This window comes from Scardinius erythrophthalmus (assembly GCF_964197995.2).
Source record: "Scardinius erythrophthalmus genome assembly, chromosome: 5".
Lineage (NCBI taxonomy): Eukaryota > Metazoa > Chordata > Actinopteri > Cypriniformes > Leuciscidae > Scardinius > Scardinius erythrophthalmus.
The window spans coordinates 51,171,747-51,185,153 of NC_138225.1; the positions used below are offsets into that span (position 1 = coordinate 51,171,747).

General features: G+C 38.7%; 1 protein-coding gene across 3 annotated transcripts; it reads right to left on the minus strand.

Annotated features, from left to right (window-relative positions):
- Window positions 1–3,523: 3,523 nt before the first annotated feature.
- mepcea (methylphosphate capping enzyme a) lies at window positions 3,524–13,407 on the minus strand. 3 transcript variants are annotated; one of them, XM_081366528.1, is made up of 5 exons: window positions 13,006–13,407; window positions 9,283–11,176; window positions 8,169–8,387; window positions 5,674–5,797; window positions 3,524–5,585 (listed from the first exon to the last, which is right to left on the minus strand). In XM_081366528.1, exons 2-5 carry the CDS (start codon window positions 11,143–11,145, stop codon window positions 5,533–5,535), a joined length of 2,259 nt encoding a protein of 752 aa, XP_081222654.1. In that variant the 5' UTR covers window positions 11,146–11,176; window positions 13,006–13,407; the 3' UTR covers window positions 3,524–5,532. The 3 variants fall into 3 exon arrangements, with proteins under 3 accessions (XP_081222654.1, XP_081222653.1, XP_081222655.1); XM_081366527.1 differs by having other exon boundaries at window positions 12,853–13,407; XM_081366529.1 differs by having other exon boundaries at window positions 12,744–13,406.

The window sequence follows — 13,407 nt, forward strand, 5'->3', positions numbered from 1 at the left end:
GGCAGAGAGAAGAAGACAGGTGGAGATGTATCCAAACCCCCGTTCCCCCCTCTCCCCTCTCTCCCTCCAGCTTCTCTCCTTCTCTCGTTCTCTCTCTCAGCGCCCGCCGTTCGCCCCGCTTTTCTTCAGCGTATCTCTTTTGACTGACTTCAGCATTGAGGAAAATAGAGTATGGAGGGAGGGGGGGAGAACGTAAAGAGGAAGGGGGTGGGACGGAGAGAGAGAGAGAGAGAGAGAGGCTTCAGGATTTAGCAAACTAGGAAAGGACGCGCGTTCGTATCGATGAGGGGTGAGACAAAAAAAAGACTAGATGGAAGAGAGGATACGAGCTGATGAAAGGAGGTGGGCAGGGGAGGATGAGTACAGATACGTGAGGTGACGAAGAAGGGGAGAAAAGAAAGGGAACGGAGTCGGACTGAAGCGGCAGAAGATGAAGATGTAGAGAGAGAGAGGGAGCGCGCGCGCACGGAGGGAGGGGACGTAAAAAGATGGAAGGGGAGGCGAATATGTGTGTGTGTAGAGAGAAAATAAGAGAGTTAAACAACGAGAAAAGCAGCAGATGTAATTTAGTTCACGAAAACGGAAGTTCAGGCTAAAAGATAACGAGGGTACTACTCTGGTTGTCATGGCGTTGCCTTGGCAACGCTGCAGAGTTGTTGCTGTGTAAATAGCCGGGTTGTTGTCACGTGGCCATTGCTTTTTAAGCGCAGTGAAATCAGTGAGCGTTCCAATGGAATACAAGCGTACTGCGTTCTTAAAAAGGTAGTATGCGAAACAGTATGCAACGGTAAACGTGCACGCATGGAATCCGCATACACTGCAGATGGCAACTTGATGTATTGAAATACTTCAAACTAAAAATGAAATAAAAATGATTACATATATATATATAGGCCTATATATATATATACAATAATTTTTGTTAAATGTAAAACATATATATATATATATATATATATATATATATATATATATATACATTTGTTATGCAGAATTAAAATAAAACGTTATTATCATGTTTACAACAAATTTGCCTATTTTGTTTAATAAAAAAATATATGCCTATTTTAAAAACACAACATAATTACTAAAACTAACGTTTTAATTAAAATTAATAGAATAAATAGAAACTATAATAGTATCACAATAATATATGTTTTTTGAGGAATTGGAATAAATGTTAAGCAGGTATTTTCGTGTTCACGCAACAAATTGGCCCATTTTCTTTTGAAATAAAAACGATATGCATATTTTAAAAACACAACAGGTGGAGATGACTTAATGACTAAATTAACTTTTTAACTATGGAAAACAGAAAATATAAAAATAAAACTACTGTAAATCAAAATAAAAACTATAATAGCATCAAAATGATATTAGAACAAAAGTTATTAAGCACGTATGCATGTTCACACAACAAATTGGTCTGTTTTTTTACTATAACATCAGTATGCATTTTCCCGTCATGCATTAGCTAGGATTCTTTTTCTTTTGTTAAATCCTCTAGGTTGGGGTTGATCAGTCAGAGTGTGTATTTTGAATAAATGAACTGTTTCAAGCTTGCTGGTTCACTTCTTTTTCTCAGCTAGTATCAATGAGCAGCATTATTTATTGTATCTGGGCAGTTAATAGTTAAAAGGAGCAGTGAAACTATCATATAATAACGCATTCTATATTAAAGAACATTTCTAAAGAAAGAAAAGGAATTAAAGAAGAATGAAAAGTTCAGTGTTTTGCAGCTCATTAGTGCCCTCTGCTGATGTGGGTCAATGGGCAAAATAATCACATACTTCCCTGTATAGTAGGTGAAAACAGTATGTGACAAGAGTAGTATGTCCAAATTCACAGTACTCATAAAAAGAGGCTAAAAGTACCTGGATGACCTACTACTTCCAGCATACGATGGACACTTTACTATCCCATGATGCCACGGGAGAGGATTTGTGAATGACAGTGAACTGACTTGGGTATAGGTCGCATGATAATGACAACTTGGCAAGTGTAGTAGGTCCAGATTACATTCACACTTCACACACAGACTCATACTATATAGAACATACTTTTTTTGGCGGTCGTGAAGTAATTAGCTACTTATTCAAAGGAGTATGCGATTTCAGACGCAGACATTTGCTTAATTAACCGTGTAATGTGACTGTTAGCGTGACAAAAAGTCCATTGATTTATACATACTTGTTTTTAAAAACACTATGTAGGCTGCATGCTGTTATGTGCAATACAGTTTTCCACTCAGTGTGCTTTGGATATATACTACACATTTTAGCCAAGCAGTTTGGCAGTTTTGGCACTGCAGAAATGGATTAATATGACAGTAGCCTATGCTTTTCCTGAAAATACCCAATGTGAATGGGAGACAGCGTGAAAGAGACTATGCATTTATTTATTTTTCTCTCAGAAATAAAAGACACGAGAAAACAGAGAGAGAGGAGAGAATATGCGGCTATTTTTAGTGACACTGTCATCTTATTTGCTTGTTTCTATGCCTTTGTGTTAACACTTCAGTCTTTTCTCTGTATAAATTCCAGAGCTGAACAGCAAAGGGGAAGATGAGACCCATTAATGTCCATTTTATCAAAAAGCACAGTGAGTGTGTTTTATGTTGTGAACAATTTTGAAAAAAAAAGAAAGAAAATTTAATGTATCACTTTACCTTTAAGACCATGGACTGTACCATTAAAGTCAGTGAACGGGCATGTCAGAGCCTCAAAGCCTTTCCATGAGAATCTCCACCCAGCCAAGGGTTAATGCTGTCGCAATGAAGCTGTTGTCGATGATGCACACATTTACAACCACAGATAAAAACATTTGACAAAGAGAATCATTGTGTGAAGTGTTTGAACTGTGTGTAAACCAAACCATGTGTCTCTGCCATGCATGCAGCACATGCCACTTGAGCTACAGAAGTGGAATAGTGTGTGCAGAGCTGACATGACTTTCATGCAATGTAAAATGTGTATGGAAGAGAATACTGTAGAAAACTGGCACTGTGCAAGGAGAGATAGTGTGCATGCTTTCATTGGGTGTTGTTAAAACGGAAATAAGAATTTGGCCTTTGAATGGATTGACATCTTCACACCTACATCACTGTTGCATAAGTGCATGTATGTGTCTGTTGAAATGCGTGGACGATGTGCACATACTCTTTTGCTTTATTGTGCATGTATGTGTGGTTGTAACTGCATGCATTGGTGTGTGTGTGTGTGTGTGTGTGTGTGAGAGAGAGAGAGAGAGAGAGAGAGAGAGAGAGAGAGAGAGAGAGAGAGAGAGAGAGAGAGAGAGAGAGAATTGGAGTGGAACAGTGTAATTCTAAAATGAGTTTTAATATATGAGGTTTTCCATAAAAGGAGAGTTACCCATAGTAAGCTTGTCATCGCAAAATTACATTCACATACATACAAGCTCAAACACGTGTTGGGGGCATTAATATTTAGCACATACATATCTGCAGTCAGAAATGTGTGTTCACACATCGCTGTGCTGTAGACAGAAGCTAATCAACAGATTCACACAAAAGCATTTTATTATAGTCTAAATGCATGCATCTTAAGCAACATGTTCAAATTGGTTACATTTGCAATTTAAATTTTAGACATTAATGTTACAATCATGCATGTGATACAATATTTGATATGTAAAATAGCCAGATAAAGGCATTTCCTCGTCTTCTTACACAAACACCTCGTTGTTTTGTCAAATTGCTCCATCTTGTGGTTGTTTCAGTGGAACAGATTTGTAATTTGACTATTTTCAGCAATATTACGTACAGCAGTCGCAGCGCAGAAATATTGTGAAATGTCACTGCTCGGTCTGCAATGATTGAGTCATCGGGCAGCAAATTAAACTTTTGCCTATGACATATATTCAAGAAAGTTCAAGATATTCTCCATCAAGCCTCATTCAGGACATTTTGTCATTGCAGTACACATTTAAAAAAAAAAAAAAGTATTAATCCTTTTTTAATTCCAATGACTCGGATCTGATATACAAATGGTATCCTCCAAGGAATCTTTACAAAATTAATTGATGAAAAAAAAAAACATCTCGTAATAATAAACGACTGTTGGCTCTGGTTGCTCAGCGCTGAGAAAAGTAGCAGGAACCACGTGACAAATCTATCGCTGCAGTGCTTCAACTGCCGTCAGGACGATCATTTAATTACACCTGAATAATGACATTGAAATGCTTTAATGAACATTGAATAAAAACATAATAATACACAATAAACACTTAAAATTATTATTGAGATAATAGAAGTTGACCCATTAGAGATGGCATCAGGACCACTAGTCGAAGTAGAAGAGTCGTGTTCCACAAGTAGTTATTGGCATAATGCGCCATTTTATCTCATACAATTTTGATCTTTTGAATTTTAAAAGCGAATTTCCATAATGATCAACTAGGAAAACATGTTTAGGTCTTGAATGCATTTTAAAAAACACACACACAGCCCAGCATTACAAATACATGTTATTTTGTAGTTTATTTTTCAATTTTGTCGAGTCCTTTGAATCAAAAGGACCCTTTTCAGAGATACACCAACTTTACATTTGCACATCAAAATACAAATGTGGGAGACAAATTTGTTCTCTCGTTTTAGTGCAAACTTTTAAATATGAATAAAACCAACAACAACAAGGTTACCTCAGTGGTGACAAGAACTCTGGACAAACAATTTACAAAATGTACATCAGTTTGTTAAACTTTTAACAGTTGGAGAATCAGAACAGAACTTTTTATTAGAGACATTGGATCAGTAAACACTTTGCCATAGCAAATCAGCTAACCTGCAGCTTCAAAACTTTCAAGGACGAAACACGATCCTGTTATAAAATTGAGCTATTGGCTTTTGTTACTAGAAGTGGCGGCCATGTCTGTCTATAAAGCAGCTGATTAGAGACAAATGTCAAAAACTTCCTATGATAAGTTTTTTGCGCAAAACTAAAAGGAAATATTACAGCAACAACAAAAAAAGCAAAAATTTGAAAACTGAAAATTTGTAACATGCTTCTTTCCTTTTGAGAAAAAAAAAAGCAAACTTAACCACCAAACATTTTAATTCTTAGATGGTCTTTTGCCAGTTGTGCGTAGACAGAGTCGCTCAAGAATTTACATTTTTGGGAATTTCATTTCAAAAGAAAACAATTGGTGTTTAACAGGATTTACTTGAGATTTGATTTATTGAATTTATCTTTGTGCTTCTTCGCATGACCGTCATCCTTTATGAGAGATCATCTTGCTTGAATAGGGAAAAACTGATATGTGGCTAAAACTCTACAGTAGAGTCCTTGGAGGGATTTTTTTTGTTGAGATTTTCCTTTGTTTTTGGAAGGAGAAAATAAAATCTTATTCAGCACCAATGAGATTCCATTTAAGAGTTCAAAATATTGAATGTCTCATCTCAATTTCAAAGAAAATGCTTAAAGTTCCATTGACTCGTTTTCAAAATGCTGGTTGTTTTCAAATTCTTCAAATTTGTGGATTTCAAAGTCAAAGTTGACGGTCAAACTGGTGGTGTCACTTCTGAGGCGAGGGTCCTTTGTGAAAAATGTAGATTGGTCTCTGAAAGCCTAAGGCGAAGAAAAGAAAATAAATAAATATTAACATGTACAGCACAATATCATAGGTGGGAATTGCAAGGCATTTCAAAGCTCTGACCTCTAGAGTAATTTTGTGGCGTTCCGATGAGCTCATAGCTGGAGAAGCCCACATCAGCAGTCAGGTAGGAGGAGAAGTGGTCCGGTTTTAACCGGATGCCATGGTAATTCTTACAGATGTCCTCCTGAGAAAAATCAAACAACAATTTGACTAAACAACATGTGCTCAACTTTAAGATGTCCTAAAATTACATTTCTAAAACTGACCATTTCAGCTCTAAATTCCATGAGTCATGTTCAAAACATGTCAGTTAAATTCTGTAATATGTTGCAACTTTTCTTACAAACCATTAACCTACAATCAACAACAATGAACATGGTGTCTTATATTGTTGTTGCAATTGTTTCAGAAAAACAATGGTTTTGAGTTAAATTCACTTCGCAACCATAATCATTTCTAGCTCAAGTTTGTCTTGGTGTGATATATTTGACTCAGCTGTAAGATTTGATAAATTCTGTGGACATGGTTTTAGTTTAGCTGTGGCCCTGACCTGGAAAAACTATGTTTGTCATTTAAAGATATGGAGAATTTCCCAAATTGATTATTGCAACTCAAAGTTATTTGGAGATCATGGTCTACATTTAGTTAATAATGTTGCTACAGGGCTTTTAAAGGAACAGTTCACACAAAAATTTACATTTTGTCATTATTTACACGTTGTTCCAAACCTGTATGAGTTTCTTTTTTCTATTGAACACAAAAGAAGATATTTTAAAGAATGTTAGTAACCAGACAGTTGATGGCACCCATTGACTTCAATAGTATTTTTTTTTTCCTACTATGGAAGTCAATGGGTGCAGTCAACTGTCTGGTTGCCAACATTCTTTAAAATATATCCTTTTGTGTACAACAGAAGAAAGAAACTCATACAGGTTTGGAACAACTTGACAGTGAGTAAGTAATGACAACATTTTTTGGTGAACTATCCCTTTAAGAGTTTAGATCAGTGTTCTTCAACCCTTCTCCTGAAGGACCCAAAACACCGCACGTTTTCTTTGTCTCCCTAATCAAACACACCTGATTCAACTCATCAGCTCATTAATCACATGGGTTAATGAGCTGATGAGTTGAATCAGATGTGTTTGATTAGGGAGACAAAGAAAACGTGCAGTGTTGGGGGTCCTTCAGGAGAAGGGTTGAAGAACACTGGTTTAGATGATTTGGCACCACATTCCATAACCGATCTTCTCTCGGCCTCTCATGTCATCAAATACCATTTTTGTCTGTTCCAAACTCAAGTTCAAAATGTTTTGACCCATAAAAATGCATAAAAACACCCCAAAATTCAAGATAAAACAGCAAAAAGTGCCCCTGTATGAGTTACTTTTTTACTAACATTATAGTTAAGCAACATCATAAAAGCAAGAGAGGCGTTTTTCCTGAATATCAGCATGATTGCAAATGTGATACTGATGTCATACATCAGATCAACAAACAAGTTAATACTATACGGAGTATATTGCCAGTTTTTGCCTCAATTCACAATGAAATCAGTTCAAAACAAACCCAAAGGAGAACCGTTGCATGTCTCACAGTGAGCAAACACAGTCACTGGGGTGTTGATGCTGAATAGGCAATAGGCATGAATCAAGTGAGTGAATGATTCAATGACCTATTCATGAATGAAACGATTAGCCGTTTTGAACGAATCTGTTGAGTGAATGATTTAGTGACTCATGAAGACACCAACTGGCAATTTTTATTTTGAAAAATCTCTTTTTTTTTCCCTATTGTTTTATATTTCTATATTCAAAACATCATATTTTTACATTTTAATCTCATAACATTATTTATGCAACTGTAATTGCAGTTTAAATGCATCACAGATCTACCCTGGAAATCCAGAGTTCTCGCGAGAGCACAAGTTGAATTTGCTCAGCGAGTTTACTCTGCCGTCGAGTAATGATGCTCATTAAATATGCCCTTGTATCCGAGCTGCACCAATCACATCGGGTTATCTGATATAGGCGGGCCAGAGGCGAGCTAAACAGAAGACGACAGCGCTGTGACGTCGAAGTCATTAGAAAACATTGCAAGATGGCTATGGATGAACACCAGTTGTTTGAAACGGCTTTGGCCGCTACAATGAACGAGTTAGACTTGGCTTTTTATCTAAAAGAGGAACAGAAGACGGCGCTCGAATCGTTCCTTTGCTAGAAGGGCGTTTTTGCTGTTTTGCCGACCGGATACGGCAAGAGTCTAATCTACCAGTTAGCTCCGCTGGTAGCTAAGCGTATGGGGCTTGTTGTGATTGGTCGTAGTGTTATCCAATTGCGTGCAGTAAGATTTTTAAATGCATGCTTGGTGCCGCCCCTCGAGCTGGCCGATTTTCATTAGTCGATGCCAGACCGTTAATCTTTCAGATTTGGGTCTGAATTTCCAAGCAATCACAGATCATTCCTCTAAACAAAATCTGATCACAAGTGGTCATGGGACACACATTTGAGAACGCCAGGTTTGAAAAACTGACATTTTGACAAAAAAAGGGGTCTTACAGTGAGCTTCTTTCTCTTGCTGTAGGAGCTCCAGGGTTGAGGCTCCAAAATGAAGAGTCCTCCTGGCCGCAAGTGATTGTATATCCTGTGGAAGAGCCGCTTGAGACCAGCATCACCCCAGTTCAAGTGGACCCATTTTGTCACACTCAAACATAGAATCACGTCATACTCTTCCTTTTGTATCTTCACCAACATATCACTTTCCAGCACATAGTTCCCCTGTGTAGGTTTGACAGAGTATTATGAAACAGGATAGACAAATAGTAGTATTTTAATACAAACATACACATTTTAAAAGTTACTATACACCCATTTCCTTCCCTTGAAAATTATTTTGTAAGTTGTTCTGAGGGATTTTCACCTCCAAATCTCTATGATACACTCATCTCTAGATGTGGCTCGGGTCACTCCATTATTGCAAGTCTACAAGTTTATTTTTGTTTTTGTTTTAACAAGGTAAGGGCTTCATGTACTTGGGATGAGTATGCAATAGCAAATACACACAGCCAAACAGAACCTGGCGGCAGACCAAAGACCTAGATCATCAGATGCCAGTTTATCTTTAGCTATGCTACAACAACTAGTTCACGTGTGTGTGTCTAACAGCACTTGAGCTTGAACGATTAAAATAAATTGACAACTGTGTGATTTAAACAGGAGGCTTTATAAAATTCAGGTAAACAGCTAAAACTACTATGAATGACAGGATTGCATGCATCTGTCATTCACTGCATTGCATTCACTACTCAACTGCTGCTAAGTTCAGTCTATGCCATTGTGTTTAAATGCATTCAAGGTGAAGTGCGCGTGTTTAATGCATCAACATATCGTATTCTGTACATTTCAAGAAATCACATTTATTTATATGGAACTTTATACTGTACGGATTGTTTCAAAGCAGCTTGATAGTGATAAACAGAGAAATAACAGCGTTAATATTGCAAAATTTCATTATTCAGCTCAATTCTGATTCAATTTTACACTGTGTATATTAAACATACTTGATACAGCTTTTAAAAATGGATCTTTAGAGCAAAACTTAAGAGTCAAGTAAACATGAATTCTAACTCAAATGAAAATCAGCAAAAACAGAAATTAAGTTTTTCAGTCTTACCTTGACAAAGGTCACATTAGCAGGGAAATCTCCAGGAGGGAGACTGTTTGTGTCTGTCTCCGGCAAAGGGGGGCCAGCTATGGGTCCTCTTGAGATCCGGAGCGAGACAGGGAATGAATGCTTCCCATCAGGGAGACTTACCAATGCACCATCTTCCATTTTCCCACTCCTTCCTCGCTGATCAGCCTCTGTGGATCCGCCTTTCTCTTCTCGACCAACTTCCATTCCCTCCCCGACCATGCATTTGTTCACTTTATCCTCATGCTTTGTTTTTTTTCCATCCCCATCCTCTTTCACAACAAAACTCTCTTTGTCTGTCTCCTTCCCCTGACTCTTTTCTTCCACCAAACCCTCTTCCATCCTCTCCCTCCCTTCCCCTCGATCCCTCTCCCCATTTTCCCCGGAACGTCGGGCCTGCTGCGTGTGGACCTCAGAGAGATAGTGCCGTATATTCTGCCGAGCGGCGTGTATCAATGCTCCGTCAATATCCAGACCCACGATCCGTGCCGGACGCCAATTTTTGGCGATGGACAGCGTCAGGTGACCGGTGTTGCAGCCCAGATCCAACACAGCCTTCCCTCGGAACCACTCGGGATTAAACACACGCATGCGAGGATCCTCGCTCAGACCTGGGTTCCGATAACCATAGTATTTATTGTAGTTGCCGAACTGAAACTTCTTTTTCGGCTGGTTACTGTTGTGCTGTGGCCTCCACTGGCTCGGATTTTGCTGCGGTCTTTCTGCTGCTCCGGTACGAGAGCCCGTTCCTGGGGTGTGAAGAGCCTGAGAAGGCCTTCCAGATCTCTGAGTCTGACCCCAACTTTTCACCTCATTTGCACTGTCTGCGTTCTCCAATCTGCCGCCGGCACGCCTGCGTTTGCGCTGCCTGTTTGATGGAGCATTGGTGGGGTTTGTAGATGGAGGTGCAGTTGACGTGTCAATGGTTTTCTCCTTCACCTCACCGCCATTTGTGGTTAAACTGGGCTTATCCGAACACTGAGCCTCAAGAGTCGAGTCCGATAACGTCTGGTCCTCAGGAACAAGGGTGTTCACCACACTTGAACACTTTTGTTGAACCCCCGAGTGCAAATGTGTCAAGGGAAGCGTTGTTTTTCCATCATCTTGTACGGATGCACAGCCGTTAGACTCGAGTAAATCGATCTGTGTTACTCCTTCACCAAAACCTTTCCCACATCCTCCATGGTGCTTGTTTCGATGTCTTCGCCGGCCTCCGCTACTTTTTAAGGGAGACGTCAACTGATTTCTATCTCCTGCACTAAGGCAATTGAGATTGAGGGGGTCTGTGATATCTCTGGGTATCAGGATCTCTACAGGGTCTCTGTTTTTGGCGGGCAATGGCGAGGACTTGGGTGTCTCTGCATTAAGAGCCCGGTTCACCTCTTCATCCAGAAGGCTGTTAAGGTTGAGTGGGTCAAAAATGTTCCCGCCCAGCAGGAAATTGGTTGGCAGGACTGACTCGCTCTCTGAGTTGGCACGCCGTCGTCGTTTACCATAACCAGGGTGTTTGAATCCAGAACTCATAGTGTTGCGTCGCTTATTGACTTTCTGCTGTTGAGGTTTGGGCTGCTGGGTGCCATTTTGGGTTTGTGTAGACGATTCGACCCCAACACTCACAGCATTGTTGTCTGTAGCATTGGTTTTCTCTGGGTGCTCCACTAATGCACCACTTCTTGGCTTTTCACCACCCTCTTTGCTGAGGTTTATCACTGTGGTCTTGTCGGATGGATGGAGATCGTCAATGCTGGTAGCATTTCCAGTAAGTTCTGAGTGCTGTTGGGAAGTGGGGTCTGTTTGGCCCTCACAGGATAAAACAGTTCCTTTGTCAAATGACATCTCTATCATTTTTCAGGCTGAAGCTGGAGGAGACATGGATCTGAAATGAAAGCACAAAGCAATCATCCACAAATCTATGTAAACGTGCAATAATTCAAAAAATAACTATCATACATACTCAAAAGAATTTCGCTATTTGGCTATCCAATCCTAAAGGATTCTTTAGCGACAGTCTAATAATTCAGTCAGACGATGAATAGTCCTGTATTTGGCTATTTTGTGCAATTGGCAAATTTACTGAAATGATTCTGTCTAGTTCAGGTCCAATTTATTTAAAGGGATAGTTCACCCCAAACCCATAAGACTTTCGTACATCTCCAGAACACAAATGAAGATCTTTTTGATGAAATCTGAGAGCTTTCTCTTCCTCCACTGACAGCTACGCAACTACCAAAAAAAGTTCATAAAGAGATCATAAAACTAATAAATGTGAATTGAGCAGATTAGTCCAAATTTTTTGAAAAGACTCGCAAATAAATATTGATCAGCGTAATCAAGCGAACTCGTTTGAGCTTCAGTTTACAACTGATGTGTGAGTTGATAAATGTTTATATCAGAATAAAAGCCTTAATTCAATCTGTTCGTCATATAAAGCGATCAAGTCTCTTTAGAAAATTTGGATTAAAACCGCTCAATTCATATGGATTAGTTTTACGATCTCTTTATGAACGTTTTGAACCATCAAAGTGGTAGTTGCGTAGCTGTCAATGGAGGGACAGAAAGCTCTCTGATTTCATCAAAAATATCTTCATTTGTTTTCCGAAAATTAACAAAAGTCTTAAGGGTTTGGAACGACATGAGGGTGAGTAATTAATGACGAAATTTTCATTTTTGGGTGAACTATCCCAAAGGGATACTCCACTTTAAAATGAAAATTCTGTCATCATATACTCACCCTCATGTCGTTTCAAACCTGAATGAATGTCTTTCTTCTGCTGAACAGAAAGGAAGATATTTAGAAGAATGTCAGTAACCAGACAGTTTCTGGTCTCATTGACTTCCATAGTAGGAAAAAAAAATACTATGGAAGTCAATGAGACCAGAAACTGTCTGATTACTGATATTCTTCTAAATATCTTCCTTCCTGTTCAGCAGAAGAAAGAAATTCATACAGGTTTGAAACGACATGAGGGTGAGTATATGATGACAGAATGTTCATTTTAAAGTGGAGTATCCCTTTAATGATTTTGGTTTGTTGATGTTGGGCAAATTAAGCAGTAACCCAAATTTAGCATTTTTGTTTATATCTATTTGCTATCATGTAATTTTACTTGTATATCAAAAATCAAATATAGAAAACACAATAGGTCAACCACTAATCCTAATAAAATTGATCTTTCAGGATTCCAAAATAACTCAAAAAACATATATATTAAGAGTTTCTGATTATGATTCCAGATAAGATAAATAATATAAAAAAAATATATATTTTTTTTAAACTATTCAGAAGCAACGTTATTTCAACACAAGTAAAGTTCTGATAAGGATGACAACAAAACCTTAAGAACGGGCTGATGGTTAAATAAAATAATTATTTTTACAACTTAAAATTATAAAACCTAAAGACTAATTTTTTTGCATAAAATACGCATAAAGCTTAACGTTACCTGACGAAACGCCTGTTAAACTGTTGTCAGCTCCTGACAACATCTGTCAAGTGTGCATAAAGAAAGTAAATGTTCAAGTTAGGTCAACGTTGGCAAAACGTCCACCCACCTTCAGTGTCAGCGAGTTCGCCTCCTCTCGTCTCGACACTGCTGTTATTACTGATTCTGTGTCTAAACTCCGCCTCCGAGCGTCATTTATGAATAATACATATCACAGCAAAATCAACACGAAAAAACAGAAGAGAAAAAAAGGAAAAGATACCTAAACAGGATCAGTACTGTGTTCAGCACACAGCCCCGGGGCTCTAACTCTCTCCGCCCTCTCTTAAAGGTACACAGCCCAATGCCTGCCTCCCTCTCCAGCGGACGAAAGAAAAACCCACAACAGCTTGGTCAGTGTAAGCGACAGCTGTCCTTGCACATCCCGCACTGAAAACACCAGTGCATTAATACACACAGCTGTCCGCTGACGTCAGGTTCAGATTCAAAACAATACGGTCAGAGGACACACCCCTTAAAAATAAAGCTTATATACGAACGAACCCCATTTTAGAATATCAGAAAAGCTGTGTGGAGTTACTGATCACAATGGTAGTTTTCTAAACCCTAACTGTTCGGCTAAATCACTCGGCTGAACTTCATAATGAGCTGCAGAATCACACTG